The following is a 23,765-nucleotide window of genomic DNA, read 5'->3' on the forward strand; positions in this document are numbered from 1 at the left end:
AGTGTCCAACCATCAATTTTCTCTTCCTCCCACCCAAAATGTGTTTGATATGTTTACTCAAATATTTAAATTATGAGGTTTTCCTGTGCCTGAAGTAGTCATATTTTGGCTACTGCTGGTATTTTTACAAGATGCAGGTGTACTAAAAGTAATTAGCAGTTAAAAACAGATTCATTGTTTACCAGTTATTAAGAAAAACTGAACAGCACTATTTAAACAGGTAACATCCTGCTATCAAGAAAATATGATTAAAAATGTATGCTAGTGAAAAGGACCTCATATATTATTACAGAAAGGAAACAGTGGAAACAAGAAGCTCTGCAAAGTGCCCTTTTAAAAATAGAAACTGTGCTGAATACAATGCAGATTATCTGTGAGGATATGCAGGTATCACAAAAGAAAGATGAGATAGGAATTTTCACTGTGACAGAGAGAATTTATCGAGAAGTTAAAAAATAAATTCTTTGTCAATTGAGAGAAAACTGCTTGAACAACTCAGGCATCTGACACCAGCTCAAGGCTATTTCGATACTACAGGATTCTACTTTTTGTCTTAACTTGGTCTGTTTTAGAGACCACACAAACATTCTTCTGCTACAAGCATTTGTTTCTTGAAGTTATTATTAGCCATGAAGATCTAAAGCAGATCTGTTCTCAGCTACATTCATAACCCAGATGTGGATATTGTGAGGACTCTGCATGAAGAATCAAAGCCAAGATTCCAAAATCCTTTACAAGAGACCCACAGGAGATGAAAAGAAGGCTGTCTTCAGCATTTTCATCCTACAAGCTATTTAAGGGGCTATGACTTCATACTTTTTTGTTCTCAAGTAGCACAGATGTGCTTTATCAATTCATAGAGTTGGAAAAAGATGTGCAGAATGAGTGTAAAAAAAAAAATCACTTTTCTTTCACTGGAAGTGGTACAAACATGGAACTGATAGGATTTTCTGCATTATCACAGAGGTACAAACTTTATTTACATAAATACTTACATTATATTTTGTCTGACCATCATGTCTGAAGAGATTTTGAAGCCAACAAAAATCTATAGCTGGAAAAGCAGTTATTTTGTCCCTAGTTTAATTTGCAGGAACAAATCCTACCTGAATTAGCAGAGAGCCTTTCTTTTGACATGCATATTAGCTGCAAGGTAGACATTTTGTTCGAGGTTTGTTTTATTTCTAAATCAAGAACTGTCAATTTTAAACAACACATCCTGTCTTCAGAACTCAGAGAGAGAAAAATTTAAACAAACACCAAACCTTATGGCTGGACTCAATGATCTTAGAGGTCTTTTCCAACTTGAGTGATTCTACGATTCTGTCCTCTATAAGACTGAAAGTATTAGCAGGTCCAGCAAATTGACTTTCTGTGTCATAAAACAACCTCCAAGTATGCTAAGGAGGGTGTAGCAAAATTCTTTCTTATGTAGCTATAAGTTTGCATTATTTTCTGCCAATAATGTTTATGGGAAACTATTTTAAAAAGCAACCAGTAAATTTCTCCTTCCTAGGATTTTTCAATCTCCCTTGCACATATGAAAATTACATTTGCTACCAACTGGAAAACACAAAACATGCAAACACAAAGATCAAAATGTGTGATGAATTCAAGAATTTGCATTGGGATGTCCCTGAACACCAGGATGCCGCCCCAGAAACCATCCTGATTCACTTGAGTCTTCTAGAGAATATCACACAGCATCACATACTCACAAACAGAACTGGCAAAATTTAAGGGATACATTCTTAATGCACAGCCCTTATTTCAATCACTGGCAAAAATCAGCGAAGGAGGTTCCTTAATTGCAAAGTGCTAAATTTAAGATTGCATCTCATAGGGTCACAGCCATGTTTATTCCAGCAGCTACAAAAATCCACCTTTTATATGTGTGTACGATTTACACCATGGAACATTTAGTTTTTTGAAAAAACCTGCCCCCACAAGTGTGAACACTCGCTCCCATTTCTTTTTCCTCCCTAACTCTCTTACTTCCATTGAAAAAAGGTTAGCTAAGAAAAACCCTATTCATAGGAATTAAGAGCTAAATATCCAATCTGCTCTCCCCATGAACAAGTAGCCTCAGTAAGTGTCTGTGCCATAAACCCACTCTGGAAGTTTATAAACAGGCCCTGTCTTTTTAATTTGAATGAAACATGTCTGAGCTATTAAGAGATGCCCATACCAGCAAGAGCTACTGGAAAACTGCAAGACCTGTGTTTTGCATTATGCTAATGGAAACAAAACACTGATGCTTTAAGATTTGTGGATTAAATGAAATCGATGCTTCTGGACTAAATTTTTATACTTCCAATTATTTCTGTGGTGTGTCTCAGGAATTGGAAGAGCTAAGGGTTCTCAAGCTCTTATTCTGCTGCAGGCACAAAATCTCTCCATCCTCCAAGACGAGCCCAGCCACACACAGTGCTGAGGATGCAGGCACTGTTTCAAAGGTCTTGCAATCAGAAAGTTCATTAAAAATACTGTCAGCTATTAACCTCCAGTTACTGACCTGCAATTGCATTGTCACTCAGCTTCTGTGCTCTTCATCCAGCTCTAAACACAGTTTAAGCCTCATCTTGTTTTCGAGACATTTTGCAACTGGCAAGGTCAGGGCCGTGACAAAGCTCAAAGCATGGTAGATGTATGGATCTAGCACTAGCTCCTCCTGCAGAGCATTCCATTTAAAGTAAAGCACTGAGCCTCAATCCTGAGACAAACCTCTGTAGATCTGTGCAATTCTCCCTTCGACCAACCTGCTCCTTGAACCAACAGGATGACCACGATTTACTGTCGAAGAGGTCCCATGTGCCTGCTTCTCTATACAGGAGGACCACACTTTCTACTCATCTCAAACCCTGCATGTGGAGAAAAACAATAGTCCAGCTGGGTAATGAGTATACTGGGATCCTCCACATTTTACATACTGTCTTGATCCACAATTTCTTCCTGCTTATTACAGTAATTAAGCCCAGCAGATCCATGAAGCCACCATATTAGTAATTTCCATTGGCTAACTTGCAAGAGCTACACATCCTTTCAATGAAGCCTTAGAATAGCTCATTTCCAGTCCCTAGCAGATGACAGGTGGTACCACCTGCAGGTTTATGATCCGCTGGGAATGTATGATGTGAGACACTTGAAGCAAATTTGCAAGGTTTACTCCAGATATAGTGGACACATCCCACTGAAGTGGTCTGAAGTGCAAATCAAAATTCCATGGTACTAGCTGCTGAATAGCTGTTGCAAAATGAACTGTTAATTCTTTCAAGTCTTGATAAACAAAAAATCTCGCAGCCTCTACCAAAAGAAAAATCACCCCATAGTAGTTGATATAATTAAATTTAATGCAATAAAAAAACTACCCAAGTTGAAACTGCAATTTGCAAATACACAAAGCTAGCTGAATAAAGGACAGCATCTCATTTCTCTCCAGCTAAAAAAAGAAATTGCTGAATATAATCAGCACGTTTTCTCTCTAGATGAGAATGACAAATACAGTCAGTAATGCATTGTGCTGCATTTCTGGTCTTACAGCTGCTTAAAGCCTCTACTTCCAAAACAAAGTGTCTGAAAACTAGACAGCAGTGAACACAACTTGCCCTATGCAAATGTCTTCAACTTTAAAGGAAAACCAGTTCCCTCAGTGTCCAACTCCTTCTTGTAGTGCAAATAATGAGGAAAGGAGAGGAAAGACAGCATTCTGAAATTCCTGCTCTCTGTTATTTCAGGAAGCTGTTTGGGAAAACAGCTGCTCAGGCTCTGCATTTTGGAGTAGCCTGAACAACCGAGCCACCAGCAAAGGGCTTCCCTTCAGCCAAAGATCATGCTGCCTCCACACACTCTTCAAAGCTCCTCCTGCTGATCCTCATGACCATTCCTGGAAACTATTATTTGTGCAATCCAAAGCACAGCTCCAAGTACATCTCTCTAGTCAGAACAACACATGCCTAACTTTTATAAACCACTCTGCAAACAGCGCGAGGTAATCCACGCAGCTCCAAGGCATTTTCTAAACAAGCAGATATGCTGCATACCAGACAGAAAAATTTAACAACATACGGGAACTAGGAATTTAAAATGCATACTGGACATCGCTGACTTAATTATGGTAACCATCAAACTTTTTTTTTTCATTTTTAAACACTTAAGGTTACTTGCCCTACTTATTCAGCTTTAAAATGTCAGAGCATGGGCAGAGAAGTGGGTATTAACTACATTAATAAGCAAAGCAATATGCTGCTGCTTTTCTTCTCTTTGTACATTTTATGTAAATAACATTTGCAACTTTTCTTCTATTTCTCCACATCTTCCAGAGAACAGAGGACAAACCTGCTTAAAGCAACATGGGAAGAAAGTACCTAAAAGATTGAACACCCTGGCAGGGCACTGCCTACATTCACCCCTTAAGCCTGATGCAATTCCAACTCTTACGCTTTCGCAGACTCCTGGCTAACTCGTGAGGCGGCAGAAACGGGAGGAAAGCCATCCTCAGTTACTCCTGCCATTTTGTATTCTTGATCTCATTTCTAGGCAAGTGGACTGCGAAAAAAACCACCACAAAGCCTCACCACAGATGGCAGTTTGGCATCCTCCAGCCAAGCTCACACCTGCAGCTTCCATGACCGCTGCTGCAGCTGGGCTTTTTGTCTCCTCTCACTGACAAAAACTGCAAAATACGCAACTGTTAAGTGACCCAATACCACCATCCATTTCATTACTGAAATAACTCCCCAGGAAATCAAGAAGCAAACCTCCACTTTTGGCTCTGTTCCCATCAACACAGCTTGGCTTGTTCTGCAGGAAGGGGTAACCTCCAGGCACTTTGGTTACAGAATCATTTGCCATAGGGATGGGAAGGGGTGGGTATTTTAAAATCTGAATTTTAGAGAGAAAGGAACAAAAGAAAGCATACAAAACTGACAGTTCTGAGAACTTCACAATCACCAATGCTAGCATGAACCACAAGAGCCCTGTGCTAAACCGGCGTCATGAGCCCTGCAAGGGCAAAAGCTGATTTTCACTGCAGTTTCACTTAGACTCTTGCAGTTAATGACAGCAAAATGGGAGTCACCAGTGTCTACAAAACACCTTACTCTCTCCTGGCCATGACGTTCCATTCCAGGCCATGGCTTGGTACAGCTGTTTCCACAAGCACCAGAACAGTCACATGTTATAGAAGGCAGCATGTTTTCCTGCATGCCCTGAGATATGGCAAGATGATCTCTCCCTTGGTCTGTAAATTTTATTTAAAATCCACAGATGATGGACACCACTAAACCCAATGTCTGTATTTCCTTCAGAACTCAAGTAAAGGAAGGCAACCCATGCAAGACTTCTTATGGGTATTGGTTTGGTTAAGTTTTTTTACATATATTTTTATACAAAAAAGATGCGCCCAGAGCATTTTCCAGCACACCTGCCACTCCACAGACACTGCCTGTTCCCACGCCTCTCTCTGCTGGAGGGCTCCAGCCACGGCTGTGTCCAGCCCAAGACTTGGGGCAGACTAAGCCCTGACCAGCCCTCCAAAGATAATCAGGTGAGATGATCTAATGGTCCTTCTGGTCCTTAAAAGGAAAATTAGCAGTGAATCACTTTGATGCTTTGAAGCTCTGGTCCAGTTTCTCCCACAAATGGAGACCAGCCACTGCAAGATGAAACTCAAATCAAAGCCAAGTTTTACTTTTGTGGTCAGCAGCACAGACATATTTCAAAACCAAGGTGAAGCAGATGACCAGGGAAGAGAAGCTAAGCCTGACAGGCTTCTCTGTCTGTGGGACATGGAGGCATTCAGTTGGCTAAGAAACAAAAGGGTAGGGAGACAAAGAGCCTAAGGGGCTTTCTGGCCTGATGCTTTCCATATGTAAATCCTAAAATGGCAGCCACTGGTCCTCACTATTCATTCACTCACCCACAGTTATCAAAGCACAGTCCTCTCATCAACTGGACAAAACTTGCTACCTCTGCCTCTTGGACAGGTAACCGGAGTGAATAATCCTGTCATCATGTTTCACCATAATACTTTAAAAAAAAATAAATCTGAATTATGCACTACATGGCTATTAATAAGGATAAATCACATGGGTTTTTTTGAGCTTAGGAACTACTTTTTCTCCAAGACCTACCTGTCCAGTTGTTCACACTAAGGTGGTTCACACATATTTAAATCATACAAGGCTATCACTGTTTAGTGCTCCCACAGAGACCTTCCCAAACAGATTTAATTAACCAATAAATTATATTGAGAACATATCCTTCCAACCTAGGGATGCTGTTCCTCGTGTTCATGCCAAAGCAACTCTACTCCTACTCTTCCTTCAGCATAAATTAGTCTAAAAATAGCCTTATAAAAATATTAAAATGGCTTTCATTATAGCTCAAACTAGTGAGATGGCTTTGACAGCTATTCCCACAAAGCAAACTCCCCATAGACCCTTTTTAAATATTCTAAAAAGGGTTGCAGCTCTACCTACAGAATTAAAGTCTAAAACAAGTTACCAGAAAACAAAGAAGGTAAATTATAATAAACAGAGTGTACATTGCTGCACAGAAAGGTCTTTGTTCAAATATACTGCATTTAAGAAATCTTACTATTGTGTAACTAAACCCTGAACTAATATGGCCAGGGAAGTGGAGCTTTAAAAACAAGGCTTTCAGGATTGTCTAGTTTGACACCTTCCTTACATGGCAGAAACGAGTTTGTCTGCCTTAATCCTTCCTATACAGCCACAGAAATGTCTGCATGTGCTAAAAGAAGAGTACTCGAGCTTTTTAGGCATCAAGAAAGAGCAACATAACCTTAGCTAGGCCTTACCCCATTTAAACAATCAAGAGCACTGCATCTTGCTCATCCCTTGTTATTATGAGACCTCTTGCGAAATGAGGGTATTGTTCAAGATACATATTTCAAAGTCCTCCATCTTAAAGCAAATATGCTGAAAATGCTGCAGGAAACATGCAGGGCCACAGTACTAATGGAAAAAGAGCGGAAATCCACAGAAGTTGAAAACAAAAAAACCACAGGTAAGCCTCTTTCCAGTAAAAACAAGAAATGCCCTGTGCACCACAGAACAAACTGAACCAGACACGGAAATCCAGACAGAGCCATGAAACACCAGAAAACAAGTTACAGCACATTTCTTTAAAAAAAAAAAAAAGGGAAGAGAAAAGGGAAGAAAGCAGGGGGGAGTGTAAAACTCTAGTTGCCCCCAGAATCCTGTGAAAAGGTGTCCATCTGTTCAACCCCAGAAATGTTTTGGGGTAGTTCTGGGCATGCAAAGCAGCATATGTAGGATCCTAAATAACATTACTGAATGAATTAGGTTCCAGGAAATCCAGACCCTACATTTTTAATCTAGTCACTTTGCAGGAGTTACATGGAATCTCATTCTGGATCTTCAAAGCCACAAGTAAGTAACTTGCACAAACTTCACAGATGTTAAGACCAGAAGAAATTCTCATTGCTATAAATAGGCTGTACAAAATAGATGTGCCTGGCAATGTTTGACATCCAAGTCTTGGGGTCAAACTACCACTTCACACCTCCATCCCAGGGGATGTTCAAACCTCTACAATCCAGGTCTGTTCTTGGAAGTCTTTATTTTATTCTCCCTTTAAACAGAACTAAATCTCCCTTTAACTAGAAATTATTGCAATTATGTAAATTGCTGTTATCACACTACTTGCTTTAAAAAAAAAATAAATAAATCCTATAAATTATAAATTCTGTTCATCTACTTACCAAAACTATTGTTTGAGGCAAAATAAGTCATTACAAGAAAAAGCTAAAGGAAAAGACTCTTATTTGCTTTGTGTCCCTTCAACCTTTCCTAACAGTTGGAAGCAGTGAATCAAAGGTAAAATGAACTGACTTGCCCCAGTTTGTTTCCATGCAACTTAAAGCTGCATCATTAATGTTTAATGTTTACTCCCATTGGTCACAAGAAGCTTTTTACATACTGAATGTGTTTCATTTAAGAGATCTTTTCTCTTAAAGAAAGTGAGAGATGAAAGCTATTCATACATCCTTCAGCTACTGGGTAGACCTAGAGGGCACAAATTTTGAGTTCAGCTTCTCTTTTTGGACAAAAAAAAAAAATCACACGTGAAAATAACTCGGAACCAAACTGGAACTAACCTGAAGTAAACCAAAGTTAAGCAACAACACAAAAACATACATTGTTTATCCATGACAATCATGACCTCAAAAACTGACCTCTAGAGAGGCTCAAATTCTGACCAATTTCAAAAGATCAGGCAGCAGTCAAAACAGTAGAGACAGGGGAGCTTTGAAAAGAGTACTGAATAGATGATTTTTTTTAACCTGACCATGCTTTAACCTTTATTAACCAACCCTTTACAGGGCACAGGACAGACTTCTTGCCACTTCGGCTCAAAAATCCCTTGGCAATATTCACAATGGGCAGATGGGTGGTCCTACCTGCTTCTGAAGACATTCTCTTTCTGCCTTTGAGAGAACCCATTAACCCTAACATAAACCTTAACAAGAAAGCTTTTTTTATAACAAATATATTTGGTTTTAAATGCTCCTATCTAAACTTTAAGCTTAATTACATTGTGCATAAAGTCACTCCCTAGTAACATCTCAACCCCCTTCTTCACTATACCCATAAATGCACTCCAGAAGTTCCACCCTAGCTGGGAACATACACCAGGCTTTTTCTCCCACTCCTAGTTTTGGAAGCCATGTTAAATTATTAAGGTTGCCAACAAAGAAAATACGTTGTGAAGAACAAAGTCTCTGAAAACAGCCACTTCAGAAAGAACAGATAAAACCCTTGTGAAAGTGCAGCTTGAGAAACACGAGAGTTTGTAACTCCAAATGAGGCCAGCCTCAAGTTTACAATGAAGATTAAAATCTGTTCGTCTAAATCAATTATCCATCCTGAGTGCACATGGTGCATTTGAACTGAACAGTCTGGGGAGGGCTTTGCATCACGGTACATACTCAGTGACAGCACTCATTTCCCCGGCAACAAGCTAAATTTCAGCTTAATAGCTCAAACATTCCCTTGACTATATTCATAACCAAGGCTCCTGCCTCTGCAGTAGCTCCAGAAGAACTACATATGAACTCTTTACCTTTGAACCAAAGGGACTAACACTCACCCAGAGCTGCTATTCTCCATGCCAGATAACCCAGATTTAAAATAGATACACATTCACAACAGCATCCAACAGAAATGTGCTCTATTGGACTCCAGTGATTTTGCAAACTAGCAAAAAATGAACAAGCTTTAAAAAGGGATAATCCATCACAATATGCACTTTCAGTATTTACTAAATGTACTCTGGATTTAATTTATTTATAACAACTCAATGTTCCAGACTTGCATCACTATATTGTTTAAATATAACACATTTTTATTCTAAGACCTCATTTCAGCACTCTGCTTAGTACCTGCTTCCAAGACAGGGAGACTTTTTACTTCTGCTTAAGTACAAAGAACAAGATGATTTCTCAGCAACGAGTCATTATATTCTCGAATGATAGTCTCCAATCCTGCTTCTCAAACTGTTAATCTGGAAATATCTCAGTGCCAAACTATCTCAGATTATTCAAATGCATCATTACTCTCTTGACGCAAATGGCTTAATCCAGTAATTTATTGGAGTTTTTTTAAATCGCTGTAATACTTTTACCATGGTCTTGCATACGTAAATGGTGACTATAAAAGATGACCTGAACAGATTTTTTTTTTTAAAAAGTCTCATTTCTTCATGAATATATACCAGAGGTCCCTAAATATTCCCAGCACAACACACACACAGTTCCTTTTTGTCTACCAGCCACTTCTTCCTCTCTAGAGTCTCCTTCCTCAGCCCTTTCCAGCATCCCAAATACCAAATGAGTAAGAAGCTGCTCTTGGAGTGGCCAAGTAAAGGCTCCCCTTGAGCTGGCTGAGCAAACAGCACTCCTTGCTTCCCCAGGTGTGTGCACACACGTGTCCATGTCTACAGGTGCATGGGACATGCAACTTCACTCCCTCCTCAGAGATGCCTAGCTTCTGGGGCAGGAGGTGACTTGGGAGACAAATGGGGGAGCACAGGCTCATAGGCATCTCTTTTTCTAGCACAGGCAAGAAAACTGACCTTAAGTCATACACAAAGACATCTTCATACTTCAGACTACTTCATCAGTACTACAAGTTTACTTCAGAGATCAAACCTGGCCTCAATACAATTCTGGAGAACTACTGGGGGGAGGGGAGGAATAGACCAAACTATTGGCCTGCCTAAGTCCAATTTCTGTACTGAGAGGACTTCTCTTGACAAGAAAACACTGTTCTGCATTCCTTCCTCGCCTCCATCACAGGATGGCAGTTTTACTTTGAAAGGGACCCTAAATGGAAGATTCAGTTTCATTTTCATGCACCTGACCCACCATGCCTTTTGGGACTATCTGCAAATGGTGCAAACCAGGGTTTCCACATTGCCTGGCACCCTGAAAGCCTACAGTCTATACAAGCCAAGCTTCAAGGCTCTCCAACCCCTTCCCTGCTTAACCCTGCAAAAATAAATACATTTAGCAGGTGTGTCTGGTATTAAGTAAGGGTAGAAGGTCGTCCTGCAGATGAAACTGCATTAGCAGTGATATTTATCATGCTCAGCAGAACAAACACCAGCTTTGCTTAAAACAGAACAGTGGCAACAGCAATAGTTGTCACTCTTGTGAGAAAATGGACCCAGATTCCAGGATTATGCTTCACTTCAGGGTGGGCTGAAGTGACTCCAGAACACTCATGGGTGTATCCTTGAGTGTTTCCATTTGGCAGCTCTACTGAGGGAGGGGGATGGTGAAAGAGGAAAAAAAATAGACATCTCCCCACCTCACCTCCAACTCCATTTTGCAAAACGCCTATTTTTATGCCCTCAGTGTACATGCCGAGGTGCACAACACTACTACTGTAGTAATGGCAGCCACAACCCTTGACTTCTTGTTTGTCATCCATCAAATACTCGTACAGGGTTGTACTGAACTGCAAAATACGCTCAAATACAGCTCTGAAGTGAAGTCCCAGCTAGTTCCTTGATAGTAGTTACTATAGAAACCAGTCCCTTGGCACAGGCTCTCACAGCAGGAAATCATGCAGATTTCAATTTTACATAGTAATAAATGCTGCGGGAGAGGAGAATTTCACAAGTATTGCAGGGGCTGATTGTACAAACCCAGACCTCTTCTACCCCATGACACCCATGCTGCAGATGAACGTGCCCACACACACAATTGCCACTGCTCTCAGTTTTGAAGTGGCTTCTACACAGCCTGAGTTGGGGTGGCTGCTGGAAAGGTGGTAGCATTTTTCAATGGCTTCATTGGATTAGAAAGTGTACTCATTTTTACACGGAAGAAGCCCAGATGAAAACAATAAAAAAAAGCACCAACTGCAAAGCAGCAGAAAGATTTAAGCATCTATGTAAGAACACAGAGTTCAAACATTTTAAGGAAGTATTGTCAGGTCACAACCCAGGGCTCTTTTAGAAACAGCCCATCTTCCTTTCCTTCTCCACCCTGTCCAAAAAAACCAACCCAAATGGAGGGCAGGTCACAGATTAATTTGTAGAAAAAAAACTGCTGTAGAAAGCACAAAGACAAGAGGGAGGACTCTGAGCCCTGAAGTGAAAGAGTGAGGTAATTATTTTAACTTTTCAGAAGCAGTTCTACAGGTTGGACTTCATCACGTGTGGGAGTGGAAGAGGAAGACACACAGCACAATATACTTCTTGTCCCGAGCAGATGATAATTTTCTATTGAAATTCAAGAACCACCGGGGACTCTTCCTCACCTCTCTAACTGAACCCGTAAGCCTGAACAGTGCAAGTCTGGCTACATCAACATGGGAAGAAAAGAGCAGGGAACTGCTTCACTGAAGAAAACTAAATGAAGGGAGGAGGGAAGGGGTGAACAGCTTGCACAGCAACAGGGACAAACATTTGTGCTGGCAACACCCGACAAATCATCAAGCAAACAGAAGGACAAGAAAATGAAGGAAGCTGGTCTATTTTTAAGCAAGACCTCATTATTCTCATTATTACCATTAACATGCACTGCTTCCCGGGAAGCAGCAGGTATGCAAACATGAGATGAATCATATCACCAAGTAAATCACCTGGCAGTAGAATGCTAGTTTGCATGGACACACACAGGGTGAACACATACGATCTCTGCCCCTGACACCTCCGAAAACGCGTTGGAAGAGCATCCTTCTGGGAGGCGAGCCTGCATTACAGAGAGCAAACCACCCTGTTAGACAATACAATTGTCACTGCTGCTTCTGAAAATGACTTTTGTTAATGCTTTTGTTAATGATTAGACAGAGTTCCTTGTACTGGACACTCCACTCTCAATTAGTCTGCTGGAGCTTGTAATTTCACTTTTTGTATAGCTCTTATGTCATTAGAAACAAATCTAATTTCTGTCCAGCTACGGTAAGAATAGACTTAGGGAGTTGGAGAAGACACCCTAAGTGAAATCACACATTTTACACCACAGCCTTTCCACAAATTGCCTTGCTGATACACAGGAACTTCGCAAGTGGTTTAAGGACCTGTGGACTGGGGTGCAGCGAGGTTCAGGTAACTGCTGGACTCCAGTCAGGTCCACAGACACCTCCCTAGAGGTCTGGTGAGTTTGCATGAAGCCAGTTGACAGCAACAATCTGATCCTTCACCAACTTATTATGTCTTCTTAGAAGGCATCATTGCAGTGGCCAACAAAAGGACAAGCTTTGAACCTGCGTTTCCAGACAGCTGTGAGGCCCAAAGGATAAGCCTGCAGAAGGTTCAGCAACTTGTTTGCTACAGGCAAGGTCCACTAAGCAAGGAGCACTACCCTACTTTCCAGAAACCTGGCTTAGTCTGAACTGATATATTAATTCTCCTCCCACACAACACAGAACTTCCCTCTCTGTCTTAAGGCAAAAAGATAATCAATAAAACCCAATGGAAACAGATCTTCAGCTACCTTTGCTATCCAACTGGTGACAGACTAAAAATAAATAAATAAAAGCTGCAACTACTCTCTTGTTGTGGTTACTATAGGATTGTTGCTATGTGCCAACTAGTAATTTATCACATCAAAAGGCTGACTGAATTAGCCTGAAAGGGGATCTCCCACCACAGGGGCATGTGCTACACTGGGAAAACCAACCGCCAACCAAAACCTCAGCCTCCACTTTCAAATCCACATCCCATCATCAAAAGGATGCATTTACATCTTTGATTCTAACCTAATATATTATCTGAAGGAAATCCTCAGAGCCATTTATGATTTATTCTCATTACTTCCCAAACTGGATGTTTAACACATTGGAAGTTTGGTTCTGTTGCCAAGACTGAGAAAACTCTTTGCAGCTTCAAAACCAATATTCAGCTACTGAAGCGTAGGTGCTCCTAGTGAAGATGCCCACAGAGATATCATGTAGCTGGCAACAACAATCAATCCATCCATCCCAAGCCTGCACAGAAACCAGGACCTAATATTCTATCCTCCTAAAAGCAACACAGCTGCATAAAGAACTGTGACTAAATGTATAAAAAATTAATTCTGAGCTGTACCCCCTCCCCACACTCCCAAAGATTTCTGATTCAAATAGTGAGCAGACTTACATTCAGTCACGTAAAAAGAGGCCAGCCACTCCTTGACACACTTTTCACTCCTTGGACAAAGTATTAAAGAAGTATATTCACTTCTTCTCCACTCGTTATCTTTCTCTCCTTCATAGAAGTCGGTCTTGCATTCAAGTTTTCTGTTTTGGTTTAGCATACACAATCACCTGGGAGCATTATCCCCTTCCTAACAACACTTCAGTCTCTTAGCAAAGCACCTTAAGCTCAAAAATTACTGGGCTGAAGGGCAAATACAAACTCCACTCCTGTGTCTGTCTGTGCACCATACCAAGGAGCAGCTGACTATGTAAGTTATTATAGCCATTATTTTTGTCTATTGCTCTGAATACTTCTCCTTAGGTAGGGATGAAGCAGCAGAAATGTTATCAATGAGCCTGAGTTAGATTTCATCTTGACCTCAAGAAAAAAATAATATCTCTTTATGCTACTATGCCTGGATTCACCCAAAGAAAGGGCAATGACAATGCTTCATCTCCGGAGCACCCCTTTCAACCCCCTCAATATAAAATCTAGTCATTAATCACCAAACCACTTCTTGTGTGTTTGGGCATATAAGATGTTCATCCCATTCTGACTGCTCCAGCCAAATGGGCTCACATCAGCAGCAGAGTTCTCAGGGTGACACCTTGCTTAAAGACATGGACTGACATTTGCTAATTGTCTAAAGAAAGACAGGAACATGGAAACAGCAAGTAAAGCAGCACTGCCCTTGTATATGTGTTTTGTAGTTTTAGCACTTCTAAAGCAGCATATCCAAGTCCCAAAAATTAACAGATGTGTAATATGCATCCAGCTTCAAAATTATCTGCCAACAATTCTGAATTGGCCCTGTGTTTTGCATCATCTTCATGAAAGTATAATGGAAGACTGAATGGTTCATTTAAATAATTTTCTTCCTGATTATTTTATACATGAAAATCCAAAAAGAAAAAGCCTGGACTGTGTTCTTACACTTCAAAGACTCCATAGGAGGAATAAGCACTTATTACCAAGTCTTATCTTAACTGACAGGAAGCTCAAACAAAGGTTTTCTTATTTGAGTATAAGCATCTGAAATTAAAGAGGAGTCAGAAAAACAAAGGAATTGGACAATGAGAAACCCTTTCCTGTTGTGATCAACTTTGTTTTCACTCTGAAATTAGGCACAGATCATCATCACAACTCCCCAGTCCATAGCCAGGAGCAAAGGAATTTATTTCAAAAATGTTGCACAGCTTCTAGGTCTACTGCTATAGATTGTGGTGTCTTTCCCCTCCCCAGTCTCCATTTCTGTTTTCCCTTTAATTTTTTTTTTCATTAAAATAAACAAACTAAAAGGCACCTTTCAGTACTGCCCATTAGATTTTGCCGTGTCACCAAAGATTTATCCCTTGGGTTACACTGTGCCATATTTGCAGCGAATGAGACAGTGGTTCAGAAGGCCTAAGCACACTTTACTTGGAAGATAACAAGATAACAGATGTTAATTCCAGCCCTACAACACTTTGCAGCTTGTCACCCTGGAGAACCACTTCAATACATACCATACAGATCCTGGCCAAAATAACAATGGAACACCCAGAGTGAGGACAACCTGAAGGTGTACTCACACAATACCAAGAGCAACACGGACACAGAGTCTGCCCACAAACACAGATCTGCAGCAAAGGCACTATTTTAAGCAGCTTTATTAAACATGAAGAGCAGTCAGAACAGTGCAGTACAAGAGTCACCTGAGGCAGACACTCACAGATCTCAATCAAGTTTATTTTTGTAAGTAGAAGTGTTAAACCATACTTACATTTTTGCGTGCTGATATAGTTTAATGAAGCCTGAAAAAAGTACAGGCACTTTAACACAGCACTTCTTCCAGACTGATATATCCTGCCCCTCAAAAGGGTAACATTAAAACAACTATGTTGGTTTTGGTACCTTGCCACTGCTGCATGCCATGCAGACTCGGGCTGAGTTTTGCTTCCAGGTCTACTCAGTGTGCCTTGGTAGCTCGCTGACCATCCACAGTGCTTCCCTCCCTCTCAACTGGAATTTCCTGCAACTCTTGTCAGTAGCCTTAAAATCCTTAGAGTCCTCTCAGACGTGCAAAATGAAAGAGATGGAAAATGTAAATACCACCAACCAGCATGAGAGATGTCAGAATTACCAAAGGCATGGAAAACATACCTTTAGTAGCACTTGCCAAGATGACTTGCCAAGAAGAAACTTCAAACATTACAAGCACTACAGTCTATGGAATCCAACTGGCCAGAGAAAGCCTTGTGATAAAGGGAAACGTATCTTGAAGTGATTTAACTCATCTCCTAATATCAAACACACCTATGTATATGCAAAACCCTTCAATATGAAGGAAAAACAAAAAACCACAGGACTGGGTATCAGCTGCCTCATTAACAATCTCACTTTGAAGATCAATTTTAAGCTTGGGTAAATCAAAGCTTTTAGATCATCTTTCCATAAATTTTAATTTACACCTGTGCAGATGTAGGTAGGCAAGACTCGGGCAGGTTTTTTTCCACGGAAGCTGCTGATGGTGTATTAAGGGGATACAGAAGACATGTGCATGTCTTCAGATTAATCTGCCTCATAACACAAGGAGGAGAATTAATTTTCACACCTACTTTTTCAAGTTCCTGAATTCTAGCACTTACCTACAAAGGACATTCAAATGCAGTAGAGGCAGAAGAATAACAGCATGCAAAAAGCAAAGCAGTTTACACACGTCATTTTACATCTGTTCAAACCCAACTTACAGTATGTTTATATGTGATATATTCTTATATTGGGAATGCACAGTTCTTGCTTTCATAAGAGAATAAATTTGTAATGCACAAAATATCAGGTAAACAGCTATTAAATTAAATTAGACTTAAACCTCTTCCATGCTTCCGTTAGAATTGATGCAGATAAAAACACTCAAAATTTCAAATACTGAAAGACATAAGCCATATAAGAAAAGCCTGAACTAAAACTCATGAGCTCACATCTCCCCAAAAGGAAACTTCACTTTCAAGGTATTTAAGGGTTATTATTAGATTATTTAAGGTATACTAAGGATTTAAAGGTATTCTGAAGTACCTACTTCATTTAATATTTTATGACTATCCTCTTTAATAATCACAGTGAGAAATAATACAGATTCCACTGCAGACTAGAGTTCTGTCAGGCTGTATGCCAAACAGTTGTACCTTGAATAACACAAACTGCTACATAGATGTGTCTATCTTGTCAGAGCTCAAAAGTCAAAACATCTGAAGGAATTCTGCTTTCAAAAATCTCTGGCACCAGCAAAAAACCAGCACACACTGCTATACAGCATTATTACGGAATTAGCAACATAACTTGACAACCTCCTCCATTCAAATGATATTTTTCAGATGACCAGACCCACAGAAATACAACATTTTGGTGATCCACACATCAGAACGACTTTTCCAGTGTTTTTCCTGGTCAGGCAAAAATCAAAAAGCATTGAACTGAGGGAACTGAACTGAGGAAAAAGGAGAGACTAAACTTTGGGTTGATAAACATTTAAATGGAGTGCCAGTGAAGAAGGAAGCAAAAGCTGAAATGAGCTGCTTGGGAAATTAATTTGTGTACTGAGTCACCACAAAACACCAGGTACTTCACACTCAAGGTTTTTCCTACTTCAGAAGCTACAATGTGAAGAAAATACAGCAAAATACAGGTTATCCAACTCATCCAATCGTGGCTTTATCATAGGCAGAGCTCCAATTATGCCTTCTATTTGAGCTCCAAAACGGAATGTTAAGATTAGCTTCATTACTATTGCAGAATTAGAAGGAAGTAAATGACATGGAAAGAATGATGCACCAAAAGGGAAAAGACAATGCCTGGGAACAGCAGTAATGGCACACAAGGTAAAGAGATCAGCTGGAACAAGGAATAGCATTGATGGAAATAAGCTCTCATTCTTGAACACTCGGTGACTGCAAAGGAAATTGTCTCCCCTTGTGTGAGTGTGGACATTTACATCCACGTAAATACTTGTTCTTCTTTCAAAGCTAATGCTGATGCAAACAGACTAAAGAGTAGCCAGAGAGTGCTTCTGCTGACTGATAAAATGCTTTCATCAGCTAGATGAGTGGGTCTTAAAATAACAGGCCATTTTCTGTAAAGCTATCAGCAATTACAAATTAAAGGCAGCACCCCAGCTTCACGACACTTCAGTCATCCTACAAAGTTCCATTTCATCCTACACAAACTAACACTGTCCCTCTGAAACAGGTGCCTGCTCCAGCATTTTCATATACAGTTAGTTCCCAGAAGAAGCATTTGGCTCATGCAATGATAAACCAGCCTTAGATTTAAAATACACCAACATCCCTTCCTTTGTCATGGGAAGTGCTCATATATCCCCAAAAACTGAACATGAACTTTCCTGACTTTGGTTAATCTGTTAACTGTAAACTTTGGTTTATCTGTTAACCCTCTAAACAGTGTGAAGCATAGCCAGGTGTTTGATTAGACAATCAAATACATGGTTTTATAAACTGGGTAAGTAAAAGGCAAAATTTAATCAAGAATTGTTCAAAGTAGGTAACTCCTAAAAGGGAAACCAGAGAACCCATTAAAATCCCCACATCAGAGAAAAAAAAACCAAGTAAGTGTGTTGTATTTTGGGTTTGGAATGTAAATGTTTATACTTACAGCAAAATACATTTTTTATGGAATTGTGTCCTAGTAAGTCATAGAGAGCTTTGCCATCACCTTTAACAAGGCCAGGTGTTCATCTCTGTCCACAGCAAGGTAGAAAGAGCTGTATTTCTTAAAGAACCAATGTGCAACCTCAGAGATATACTTGAATGGGCACAAATGGAAGTTGGGTTGGGAGGCAGATCAGAACCACCAGCTAACTTGGAGTTTTGACTCATTGCCCAGAACATCACTTTCTAAAAATAAAAACAAAATTCCCTTCTATCCTTTCAGTCAGAGAAGGCAGAAGACAGAACAGAGGAGCTATACAAATTTGGCATGCCTGGATTCACAGAGCTCCTTTTGTAAAGGATGTGTTCAAAGAGATAAGAGACAAGACACGACACTTGTTGGACAGGGTCCAAATAACACAGCAGAAAGTGTAAAATACCCTTCAAAAACCCACACAAGCCATTTCTGTTCGAGAATGGGAAAGTTTCAGTCATTCTGGTATCTCAATGCAAGTTCTATAAGCCTGCCAGCACAGCTAGAAGACAAGTCTCAAGGATTTTGGTAGTTTACTTTGTTTCCCCTGGAGGAAGAGAGAAGAAATAGAAGACAACGTGCTTGAAGGAAAGACATGTTAGAAATCAAAGTGAATTCTGCCTTGGGTCTCATCCTGAGTTTATTCCACTTTCTGTCATGTTTATTATTTTATGTGAGTAGATTACGCATAATTTACAGAAGGTATGCATATAATGAGGAACTTCTTATCAGAATGTAAATATTAGCTTTAGACAGGAAAAAAATATTCTTCCCTCTTGTCATTCTATGGCTTGATACTGGCTCCAGCAGCTGCTACCACTCCTGTTAGCCAGAAGTGAAGGGAAACACAAGTCTGGCTGAGCTTGAACTCTGCTAATGCAAATGCACACTCTTCACATCAGCAATATTACTTTCTCCCTGTCCAAATCGAATGTCCAAGGGCACATTGGGACTTTAAAAAAAATGTTACAAAACCTCTATGGTTAGAGGTGACCAAAAGCCGCTCACTCAGCAGTGCTCTATGCACTTTGGATTTACTCTTCAGCAATAGTCCAGGGACCCAGTGACCACGGGCAATGCCCTACTGCTGCAGGGACATCTGCACGAGATGCCTTGGTCAGTGGGTATCCAACATCAGAGAGAGCCGGCCTTTTGTCTCCTTCCAACTCAGCAGTCTGGAAAGAATGCCAGCTGCACTACTTTGGCTCTCCATACTCACTAACAAGCTTAGACTGCTACCCAGAGAAGCCCACAGCCCAGGAAAATTAATTTTGACTTGTAATGTCAGACCTAAAGGGGAAGGACAAGCCAAGATTTTCCTCAAAGACATAAGTACAGGCCACTGTCATCATTACTGGCAGACCCCAAAGGCCATAAGATCAGCTGGTATCTGCTCTGCTCTGTCTGCAGCAATCCTACACTTATTTATACCAGCTGAGTATCAAGCCTTTTACATTTACACAAGGTACAGAAGCGTCAGTGAATACAGATTTCAGTAAATCTTGCTTTTTAAAATATTATTCATCAACGTATAATTCAAATGGTAATTAAGAAGTGTTCACATGATTGATGACACATTTAAATTACAGGTTTCCAGCAATTTTTTTTTTCTCTAAAGAAAAGACAACTTCCTTCTTCACGTGCCGTTTAGCGAAGTTCAAGTCCATCTAACAGATGTCTCACAGATCTGCTTGTCAATGTAACAAGTTAAGACTTTTTTTTTATTACGACAAATGGTATAAACCACACAGCATTCTGTTAAACTCAATATTGACACATCTGCTTACCACGTGTATTAGTAGCCATGTCAGCCACTTTCTGAAAGGCATCCAAAAAGGCAGCAGCTGCTACTACTGTAGTCCTGAAATGCATACAGATAACAAAACATTAGCAGTGTCTCATTGATGCCTATTTAATTACTGCCAAAAACATTTAGGCTTATAAAGAATAACACTGTGAACTTGCAGAGGCCACAAAAAGTATCCTCTTTTATATCTGAATTTAGCCTTTTCCCTCCTTCATTTCTTAATCCCTTCCTCGCTTTGTGTTAGCACTATGGACTTGGAGGCAGCCACGCTAATTCCATGCTGAGAATTGCACAGGACAGGTGCTGTTTCAAAAGAGCACAGCCATCCTTCTTCTAGCTGATTTCCTCTGATGAACTAATATTAAGCAGTCAAACATGAAAAACAAATCTAACACACATTATACTGCACCCATTAGTGTACAAATTACAGTCACTGCTATTTCAAGGGAACATGTATATTTTACGAATAAACATGCAGGAACTTCCTTTTATCTAGGACCCTGGCCAAACAATTTCCTGAGTTTTTCATCTAGGGGGCATGAGCATCCCTTGAAAAAAAATAGAGACTTCTTGGTTCTTGGGCAAATGGAAAAGTGGGAAAAGAATCTCTAGTTCAAGGGGGAAAAAAAAACAAAACCAAAACAAAACAACCACAAAAACACCAATCCCCCAAAATAAACAAACAAAACCCCTTTCTGTTCCAGTGCTCCTCTAAACAGGACTGTTCCTGAGAGGTACACCAGCAATCCCAGAGACTTCACGATCCAATGTCAATCCCACTAGCCCAATCTCCCTTCACATTTGGAAAGCGCACACAGACCACGCATCTGTTCAAGTGGACAGCAAACCTGAGTTACAATTTTCCAAACAGATTTGTTCTAGATAAGCAAGCCCCAGAGCCCTGAACACCTCAAGTCAGTCCAGATTTCTGACGGTTTATAGTCTGCTCAACTTAATGTGGAAGTAGGCCAGGGCTCTACAGGTAAAGCACAACTGTGCCCTCTCCACAGTTACCTCGTGGTTCTGTTTCCACGCATCTTTTCTAACAGTAACTCTGATTTTCTCTCCTGATGGCATCAGTCAGCCTTTCCAAGCAAAATCCAGAATGGGGACTACCAACTTCATTTTTTTTCAAGAACTCCTTCCTAGCCTCAAAAAACCTGGCAGACCTGCAGGGAAGCTGATCCTCGGCCAGAAAGACCGCAGGACTGCTTAATTAGGTCAGATTTTATGCGAGTCTCACTCCAAATATGCTCAAGATACAGAGGACATAACTGGCAGCGTAGTAAATGGCCTACTGACAGCACAAAAGATTTGAACACACACACAGAAAAAACACCCCAGGCGTGAGAGGACCAACCAAATGCATAAGGACTCTCCACATGCCCAGGAGATTAAAGGGAGGGCAAGAAAACCCCCAACAGCTAGCTAGCAATATTGAGCCCTGAAACCAGATAACCTTTTCTGGGATTTTCTTTAGCAGTGTTTGAGTTCTTCATCTTCCAAACTTGTGGGTCACGCTGTTATTCATGTACCATGTTGTTAATTATTAATTATATTGCTAATAACAAAGTTCCATTTCTCCAGTAACAAGATCCAGGAAGACCTAGCCTCAGCTCAGATGACATCTGCTGTCCTTTATCAAAGCACACAGAAATGAAACAGAGGCAAAAGGCTCACATTTGCTAGAAACAAACAGCAAATCCTCGAACACAGGCTTTTAAGCTGCCTATATCTGCGTGTTCCTGTAGCACTGCATTGATTGAATGCAACAGCACAGGACTGGAAATACACAAAACTATCCCTCATGCCACCCCAGAAGGCCTGTTTTTAAAGAGTACAAAAGGCTAGCAAAGTTCTCCATTTCTCTTCTTTCTCTCCTTCCTCTGCATCTTCCATCCTCAATGTGACATAATTGCTGGAAAAGGATAAACCACGTGCAAGTGTGGCACTTTAGGCACAGTGTGGCAGAACAGCACACTCGAGCTGTTTATGGCAAATGAGGCTAAACCCCAGCTTCTTCAGGAGAAGTTCATAACACAACACAGAACCACAAACCTGACTGCCAATAACCTGTTCCTGCTGCTGGGAAAAAAACACTGAAGTTGTGGGGAGCACAGTGAATATTGTGGTTTGGGGAGAGTTGTGAAGAATTGGAACTTGTATTCAGATTAGCAAAAACCAACCTTACAAGTGAATGAATTCTAGAGATTGCAGAATTGTTCTGAGTGTGATACTAATGGCACTTATTAAGTAATTCAGAATGCTATTTTCAAAGTATACCCCAATAACCTAAGTTTTAATCATCACCAATATATGATCCAGCAAAGGAATTCCCTTCATTTTTAAGGCAGAAGAAAGTGCTGTTAAGACTGCCAAAGATTTTTTAGTATTTTAAACCCTCTTCTAATATAACCCCTCTGTATTCTACACTAATAATAAGGGCAGCACAGGGTTAACTCCAAATGTGTGCTCATTAAACAACAATAAACTACCTTTCCAATTTTCCATCAAAATCCACGAAATTTAGCTCATTTTGTGTTTATTATGTACAGCTGTTGGTAGATTATGGATTTTCATAAATACATTAAAACACCAGTAGTAATGTATGAAAAATTACATGCATGGTTGTTAACTATGAAATATGCACAATTTTACTAGCAAATTATCCTGGCAAAAGCTGCATTTAATCTTAATGTTTGCACATCCAAGGAACTGTAGGGGATCTTGACTCTGTAACACAAAACTTACCGAAGCTGAGACTGCAGTTTCCCAGCTTTATTTATAAAATCTTCCCACACTGGGTAACTTCCCTGCAAGAAAAACAAAACACAACAATGAATACCTAATTTGAGTGTTCTGGTTTTGATAGTACAGATCAAATGAAACTAGATGTAAAGCAATAACTAAGACTGTACTAAATCCCAATCCATTAACACCAAAATAAGTTTTCCCAGAAAGTTCTCTCTCACATCCTGACACCAGTTCCAAGCAGATGAGATGTCAACTGGTTCTGAATCCAGATGAAACTTCAGGTCCTCTGATGAGGCTTTAGAGATTTTTCCTAATAGAAACACTGGGCAAAAAGAGGTGTTTCAACTGAAGCAGCAAAAAGAAATGCCTTACTTTGGATGGATACATCAAAACCAAATCCATTAGAAGGGGGTGCTAGGATATTGCAACAACACGCACACAGAAGCTCCCAAAATCAATTGCAGGATCACAGTTGTTCTTCTCTACCAACCGATTATCTGTGTTTTTACCAGGTTCCCATCCTCTTTTTAAAAAATAAAATAAAATAAAGTAATTTTTCAAAGCCTGTACAATAAAGGTTTGGCTTGACCAAGAAACGACCTCAAACACTGCCCCAAAGTAACTCAGCAATCAGACACAGAATAGGCACATGACAGCACAAGACAACAAACTTGCCCAACAGCTGCCTTGTCACTGCAAGACCTGATTCCAAAACAGTCCTGAATGACCTTGGAGACAATTTCTGAACTGAAGCTGATAAAGCAGCGTGGCATTGAGTGTATGCAAAGTGTTTAAGAAGGTTTAATTTTTCCTGACCTCAAGTTTCCTGTAAGACTTTCCCCATTTTTTAAAA

At 40.2% G+C, this 23,765-nt stretch overlaps 1 protein-coding gene across 19 annotated transcripts in view; it reads right to left on the minus strand.

Moving 5' to 3' along the window:
- The window catches only part of MTSS1 (MTSS1, I-BAR domain containing), a 125,681-nt gene that overhangs the window by 85,740 nt on the left and 16,176 nt on the right, over nt 1-23,765 (minus strand). For all 19 annotated transcript variants that reach the window (XM_027684526.1, XM_027684525.1, XM_027684543.1 and 16 more), the window contains 2 exons: nt 22,910-22,971; nt 20,139-20,212 (listed from right to left, as the gene is read on the minus strand). In XM_027684526.1, the coding sequence (XP_027540327.1) occupies nt 20,139-20,212; nt 22,910-22,971 (136 nt within the window). The remainder of the gene's footprint in view (nt 1-20,138; nt 20,213-22,909; nt 22,972-23,765) is intronic.

Source organism: Neopelma chrysocephalum, unplaced genomic scaffold, assembly GCF_003984885.1.
Source record: "Neopelma chrysocephalum unplaced genomic scaffold, ASM398488v2 Primary Assembly neopelma1_66, whole genome shotgun sequence".
Taxonomy (NCBI): Eukaryota; Metazoa; Chordata; class Aves; order Passeriformes; family Pipridae; genus Neopelma; species Neopelma chrysocephalum.